At 36.7% G+C, this 8,103-nt stretch overlaps 1 protein-coding gene across 3 annotated transcripts in view; it reads right to left on the bottom strand.

Moving 5' to 3' along the window:
* Positions 1-3,470: 3,470 nt before the first annotated feature.
* E2F3 (E2F transcription factor 3) overlaps positions 3,471-8,103 on the bottom strand; it is a 43,183-nt gene continuing 38,550 nt past the window's right edge. For all 3 annotated transcript variants that reach the window (XM_034064975.1, XM_034064986.1, XM_034064981.1), the window contains 2 exons: positions 6,315-6,453; positions 3,471-5,592 (listed from right to left, as the gene is read on the bottom strand). In XM_034064975.1, coding sequence (XP_033920866.1) covers positions 5,327-5,592; positions 6,315-6,453 — 405 coding nt within the window. In that variant the 3' untranslated portion in view covers positions 3,471-5,326. The remainder of the gene's footprint in view (positions 5,593-6,314; positions 6,454-8,103) is intronic.

Genomic DNA, 8,103 nt, shown 5'->3' with positions numbered 1-8,103 from the left:
AGATTATATAGTCTCCCTCAAACTGGAGGGAAAGTGAATGAAACCCCCAAGTGTATTCCATAACAGGCCTATTGGTCTGCTAACAGATAAAACTTGGCAACTTCTACCCATTAATATAATTTCTCTTCCCTCTCCTTTTTCTTATAAACTGGTGCTTATTTTATGTCACACTTATCTGACAACGTTCAAAGGCAAAGAAGGGATAACAATGAGAACAAAGTAACAGGAGAGATTTGAAGAGGAAAACTGGGACAGAGAGAAACAAGCACTTCATTTAAATCAATTCTATAAGAACAAATCATTCTGGGCAGGACTGAGCACTATTAATATCACCCTGGCCTCATGATAGTCATTGTTACAGCTGATACATTTGCCTTTGTGACTGGTCTTTGTTTAAGCACACAAGTGCTTCTTGGAGATACTTTCAGTGAGACAGTGTGATGTGTAATTCATTATTTTTGCAGTACTTTTAGCCTAGAAGAGAACGGAGGAAAACACTTTAAAATCAGTCGTCGCATTCATCTGTTTTCAACATCCTCCCTTATAGTATGGTATAAGCAGTCCTTAGTACATCAGTAAGTAATGAGATATATATTAGCAATCAGTATTTTAACTGCTTCCTGATGAGGTTAGTGATTCTTTTTCTTTTCAGTTTGCTGTGTTCAGTTTTCTAACTATTTCACATGCAGTCCTTCAGCTAAACATTTCTATTCTGGAAGCACTGCACTACCCCACAGTTATCTTGACTAGCCAAGTGTTTGCTTAAACAGAACAGGACAGACATCAATAATGTTTTATGGTTGACTAAAAGAGCAAAGCATCAATAGCCTGCAAGACCTACCCAAAAATCTCCACGAGATTGTAAAATGCTGTTCATTAAAGTGAGCTCCAAGAGTGGCTCCCAGGCAGGAATAACCCATGAGTCCCATACCTAGTGACATAAATAGGCCATGCTGATCAGTTTCAGCATGATCCAGTGAGTCCTTACTTCGTCCCACTGCCAAGAAATCATAATATCAAGCAGCCCTTGTGCCAGCACAGTCCTGTTTAGTTCCAGGATGTAGCCACAGATGGGAGGCACTCTTTAAGTGCTTTTGAGGCTCACAATTCTAAATTACTTTGCAGCATTTTCATAATAACAAATAAGGCTGCACACAGACTGCTGGTAGTGCAACTGGTAGCAAGGGAAGCAGATGAGTCCCTACCACCTCCTGACTGCAGGAAGGAAGTGTATCTATATCTACGTGAGAAAAGCACTTTTTAAGAGATGGCAGCTGGCAGTGCAAATCCCAGTTCTGGCCTTCTGTAGACTGGCAATACACATGCCTCAGTTCCTTGGGTATCCAAAGAACAGCTCCAGCGCACATCCTTTCCACGTTGCCTCCATACCTTGCTTCCTGCTCTACAGGGTTGGTAGACTCAGAACATACCAGACTCCGACTACGTTACTATCGTAAGTCATTCCAAGTTTTGCAGGAGTTGCTGGTAGTTGGATAATACAAAACCTACTAGAAAAATAAAATACAAACCTCAGGTTTAGCTCATGGTTAGTAGAAGATACATCCTTAGTTGTTCTAGTGTTTCAACTAACACCCTTAGGGAAGGCAACTGAACTGAGGGCCCAGTTTTATATGACAACCATAATCTCTCATAACATGAAGTTCTGGATGTAAAAGTAAGTGGGAAGGCACACAGGAAAAATATTGAGAGTCTTAGGGTTAGATATGAGAAATCGTATTTCTTCCTTTATTCCCAGAGTTTAGGTAAATTTGGCTGGTCAGCAACATTCAGCGCTACTCAGAACTGATAGCAACCCATTTTTCTGTTAGATATAATAGAAAACAGCTTATACTGCTAAATTTAGTGCTTCTAAACATGTAGCAATATTTCATGCTACAGGAAGTACCTTACATATCTTTCATACTTTATTTCTACTACAAAAATGCCCATGTCTGCATCAAGACTGGTGGAACTTCTTTCAGGTATAAGTCAAAAAGAATAGAAAGTGATAGCATCTGGCATTTGCAGGGAGATGAGTTCTCACGGTAGATCCAATAGCATGAAGCCCCCTTTTTTTGAACTCGTGTTAAAGCGTGTGTAGTTGCCTATTGTTCAGGCTGGTTTTGACAGATTTCTCAGAATCCTTTTCCATCTGTTTGCAGCTAAGCAATGCAGCACATGCAAGCCCCTGTACGACCTCCTTCAACTAATAGTTGTACTCTGAATAATATTGAGACACACTGTGCTAGCTTAGGGGAGCAGAATTAGGTATTTTAATTGGCTGTTGGATTTGATTTTTTTCTTCCTGCAACTCAGCAAATCTGAAGTTTACAAGGCAGATGCAGAAAGCAGGAGGAGGAAAACAGAAATTACATGAAAACTGGCTATCAGTAGCAGGTTCTAGGGACAAATAAGTGCTTAGGGCAGATACAAAACAGAAAACCCAAGACAAGTTAGGGAGCTATGATGAATAGGACAAAAAGATTTACTGTCATCTCTACTTCTAAAGGAGATCAGAGAACACATCCTCTAGCTCGTCTTTATTATTTATTGGGAATATAGAACAGAGGATTGTCTCTGTAATCCTCCTTTCAGTACTGCTGTGTGCAGAAGTTAGAGTATGGACTGGTGCGAAAAGATAAAATAGTAACCTCTTCCTTGTGCACAGGGAAGATGACAAGACGTACAACTTGTTCAGAAGTAACATTTAAGCGAACAACCATATTACTGCAATTTTATATCCTCATAGCTTTTTTTTCATAATCAATAGCTGTGCATCTAGAAAGGTGCAGCACCAAGAACAGACAGGGAGTTTATAAATGTACATCTGGTGCATGAGACTTGGAGGTCACTCAAGTAAGCAGAATTCCTTTGTTTCAAAGCTACTATCAGGAAAGTTCTGGGCAATTATCAATTGGAAGTTTAAACAGATCTTCAATAATTTCTGTGATTTAATCTTAAAATAACCAATTCTTATGAATTTTGCAAGAAGTCTGTTCATAATTCATATAGGAGGGACTTGTGTTATCCCAATCTCTGAATCTCCTGCTGTGTCTCTTCTACATATGTCTTTTATTCTTGTTTCACTCTAGCTTTAAAGAAAACCTGCTGAACTTATTATTAGCATAATAAAAAAATGGGATTGAAACCTATCTGGTGTCAAATGAGTATGAGTACTAATAATGAAAATAGTAACAGCTAGGTTAGGTTCCCAGAAGGAGCATGATAGGCACCAAGAGCAAGAAGAATTTAAATAGCTGTATACAAATCTAAACTCTTTAAAAAATCCTTTTTATTGATTCATTACCATACAAAATTTATTCAAATTACATCCATTTGAAGTGGTAAGATCACAGCTAGAGAACAGGTCATCCTTTAATAAATCTATTTACAAAACTCACCATAAAAGCTTTTTTGTTGTTGCATTTTGGGGGTTTTGTTTGTTTTTTTATTATTATTATTGTTTTGTATTTTTTTTACAGTATTTTACAGAGGTTTATTTTGTATTTTCTTTTTAAACTAGCATACAATGCAAAGCTAAGGTAGGTTAGTATTTTGCCCACACACATTGGGACAAGTTAGTTAAATTTATACAAAATAAAAAAAAAAAAGAAAAAGATGGTCTGCATTAGTCTTCATTTTCTCTTCCTCACAAAAGTGCCCCTTTGTCTCGCAAGTCTTCATGCTCACACAACTTTTACTTTCCTCTTCTACAAGGCTTTAAATACTACAATTTTATTTACAGATCCACATCTAAAAAAAACTCTTAAAAAATTACAAACCAGCTAGAAAATATCCTGGCAGTGTTTACAAATTAATTCTATTGTACAAAACTGCTAGATAACTAAAGTGTGAGTTGAGAACATACATCAACTTAAATACAACTGCTGAATGATCTATGCACACATTTGTACATATAAACACACACTTAACACTGTTTAACAGTTCTTTGTGTTGCCCTTTATACATTTGTTATATTCCAAAACTCACACAGTCATACAGTTTTCTTATTAGTACTGTGACTTCTTGCCTTTTCATGTGTGAGCTTTCATAGCAGCAACTCAATGGTACCAGAAAACCTGCATACATCATATTCTACTACAGTACAAATAGTACTAATTTTCTGAGTATGTCAGATAAGCACAACAGTAATGCAAACAAAAGGATTATATGGGCATCATCTAATCAACATTACATTAATTTAGCCCAGAACATGGCAACATATTTTACACTAAGAAAAAAAAATTATTTAAGACTTCTTGGAATTCCTCTCACGTTCAAAAAATAAATATTGATACTATACTATACTACCAAAGATCTTCAAAAAATAAATGCAATTCAGTCGATGTGGTACTTACAGTTATGTACTTTGGAAAAAAATTAGTTCCATTTTGCTGGCGAAGAGAGTTATAAAAAGCTGTAAGCAGAGGAAGCTAAACCCACTGAGATAAATCTGATATATTGAACAAACAAAGCTTGGCATAAGTGTTTTCCATAGAGGGAAAAACCCACAGTGCATCTCTAGTAGGCACTTAACACAAAGCCCCACTTAGTACCACAAAAATTTATGTACCAGTTCTAATGCACACTGGGGCAGTAAAATTGAACTGTGCATCTTCGTTCTAGTTAAAAAGAAACGACCAACAAAACCTACTTTCACACGCGCGCACACACAAGCATTTTAAAAATCTGAGATTACTACTAGAAGTGGCAGAACTTTATACTTTTCAATATTTGCAATATACACCATATTTACAGTGTATTTTTTTTATTAAAAGCTCTTAAGGACATAAGTATTTGACCTCATAATGAGACATATACACAGCTCAAAATGAGCATTATGACAGCAATTTAAATATTCCCACATTTCACACTTTCGCATTACTTCATATTTATGTTCACTGCAGGTACAATCCATGTTGTGACGCTCAAAAGACATGCATTCTCTGCAGAAGGCACGACCTGAAAATACTATTAGAAAATTGTTATTTAGGACTAAACCAGTTCATTGAACCCTTCTCCGTAAGCCCACTTGTCACAGTAAGCAGAGACTGGGGGAGTGTGAAGACAAAACATTTACAGTCACCTGCTTGCGCTTGCTGACTCACAGGGCGCTGGAGCTGAGGGTCAAGGAGAAGGCCTTGATGTAAAAGCCATCACTTGTTTATAGATTTTAGGGAGTATTTAACTAAAATATCAGCACTGTTTGAGAGCCTAGTTTATTTAATAATGCTATTTTATAGTAAGGAGGGGACAACTCTGAATGATGGCAGGCTTTTTGTTTCCATTAAAAATATGATTTAGACATGGACAGCATTTTAGAGAATCAGCTGTATATAAATTCATCCACCAATGAAGGAAGCTTTTCTAAATCATAAGCATCAAAGAGGTCACTGATGCCTTCTTCATCCCCAAGGCTCAGCAAATAATCTTCCTGAAGCAGAGGAGGCAACAAATTCACAAATGGTCCTTCAAAGTTTGAGGGAATTTGGTCCTCGGTCTGCTGTAGAAGGTTGGCTGGAGAAGCCAATGGAGAGATTGTTGCCATATTTACTGAGCAGTCACCTTGTCCTGAGTTAGCAGAAACCACTTCTGTAAGGAAGGAGAGAAAAAAAAAATAAAGATAACACATTTCTTCTCATTAGAAGTATCAGACACAGGTCAAAGTAGACACTGAATAAAGGGCCTTTCATAAAGCATTATTTCAGCAAGAAATAGCCTCCATGCAGTTTCTAGCTTGTTTTTGATGTTACAAAAGGCTTTCTCAGAAATTGTCATCTTGCTGTCACCACTGACTTTTCTACCAAAATTTTATTTTACAAGGTTTAAACAAATACTGAGGAGAGTGGGAGCAGGAGTGGAAATCAGGTATAGTAAGAAATGCCCATTTTTTGGTGGAATTCAAGCCAAAGTGAAAGCTTTCTAGGGAAGAAATGTCATCAGTGACATTATGTCACTGTGTAGCTGCATATACCCATACACAGGGATTTCTCTCTCTTGTGTCAAGGTGACTCTTTGCTGCTACTGCCCTATTTGAAAATACAAAAGGAACAAAATTGTTTCTTTTTCAATATTGCATAAACTTTGGTTACACATTATATGCAAATAGGAAAATTGTTTTAAACAACTGATGAGAAGAGAATATATTTCCCACTAGGTAAACCAGAAAGGCACAGTGTAAAATCAATACCTTAGCTTTTCACTTCTTTGAAAAATAAGGCTAACAAATAAAAGCTGGATATCTGAAGTTCAAAATGAAATCCTGAATGAGAGCACGAAGGATGGCCATTAGGATTACGAAGATATAAGCTTACCTTTGGAAATGGTTTTGGAAATATTCCCATTGTGGTCCTGACTATAGGTTTTCATTGGACTGAGGGCATCGTTTTCCTCTGGGCACAGGTAAACTTCAATAGGTCCTTGAGTACTAGATAAATGTATCAATGCACTCTGCTAAAAAAACCAAAACCCACCAAGCATCAGTTAGGTGTTATATCAATGGACAGAACAGAATATGGACAATACAAAGTGAATTCTTACTGTGGTGTGAGTGTTTGAATACACTTTTTATTAATCAAAAGAATGTGAAGTCCCCCATGCATTTTTTTGAAGATGTGAAAGCCTTGGCTGATGTAGACTAGAAGAGAGCATGAAAACTTCTCTCACTGTCTCTAGTGCACAAATCTCAGAAGCCCAACAGTTTATGTGTTGTATCATAACCAGAGAGGTGCAAAGGACTGAACTTCTAACATTTTGTTACAACCACAATAACCTGGAGCATTCTGGTGGAATGGAACTGTGGGATGGAAGTCACAGCTACACTCATAACAATATTATTAGATCTATTTATGTAAATGTGTCTGCTTTAAAAGGCTGCCAAAACATCTTTCCCACTCCTCCAACAACTTTCAGCACTTACTCACGCTGGACTCAAACAGCTAAATGCTGTTTCCCTGTTTATCAGCGAAGTTCTTCCAAATAACAAAAAGAGAATAACAGATGACATTTTCTTCACCCAAAGTTTCTTATGTAAGTCCTTCTGCCCCCTCAAGGCAGCAATTCTGATGGTGGTTCTGAATAACAGGAACTCATAATTCCCCATAAGAAGTTACATTTTTAACTTTGATGCATTGATGCCACAAAACAAAATGACATATATAGACATTGAACATCTGCAAAGTTGCTCTTTGTGTTATGATGGAAAAATCATAGATGAGTAGTTAAAAATAAACCTGCTCCAGCTGTATTGCATTAATAGTTTTAAAAAGCACGAACACAGGCCTTATATACCTCTTTGCAGACTTGTTTCAAATACATTTTATTGTGCCCTTTGACACAATAATTCAGAAGTCCTCATACTATTTGCATTCTGGCAGTTATGTAACATAATAGACAGCATTTACAAATACAGAGAACAACTAAACAGGGATGCCCCAGAGCAAAGAAAACATTTAAGTGTGCTTAGAGCAGTGCTTTAGATAATTAGAAAAAAAGGAGATGGAAAGAGCAGGAGTTGGAGAAGGTACTGTTGAGTGACTGGGGCATGTAAAAAAGACACCAAACTGTAACTGCAAATGAGAGGAAGAAATAGAACTTTACTGCCTGAAGCTGTAAATGAAATACATTGGGTATAGGGGATAAGAGAAGCCTAGGCACTAATTTTAATGATTGTGTGCCTGATTTCACTGAATTAAAAAAAAATAGAAAAAAAAATCAAAGCATAATGCCTAGGTGAAAGAAACAGGAAAGCAAGCAACGATAACAGTGTGTATTTATAGATACTGATAAAAGACATCCCTTCCTCATTGTAGAAAAATGATTTATTCTTCTAAAACCTGCACCTCGGTTCAAAGGGGAAATCAAGGGCAAAGGCAGAAAACAAAAAATCCAAAATAAAAAAGGAAGAAAAAATAAAGAAAAAAAAATGAATCATGAAGTTAATGAGCCTAAGCAAGTGAAGAATAATTTTTGGAAAACAAGCAACTGTTAAGGATGAACGAATGATGCAGAAGTATGAATACAACACATAGAAGTTTGGGGGTTAACCCCATCTCTAATTGCTCATTAAGTGAAGAAATTAGGTACACTTTTTTAAGCTCTAAA

Source organism: Melopsittacus undulatus, chromosome 1 (genome assembly GCF_012275295.1).
Source record: "Melopsittacus undulatus isolate bMelUnd1 chromosome 1, bMelUnd1.mat.Z, whole genome shotgun sequence".
Lineage (NCBI taxonomy): Eukaryota > Metazoa > Chordata > Aves > Psittaciformes > Psittaculidae > Melopsittacus > Melopsittacus undulatus.
The sequence above is the reverse complement of the archived record's forward strand: the minus strand, read 5'-3'. Positions and strand labels throughout refer to the sequence as shown.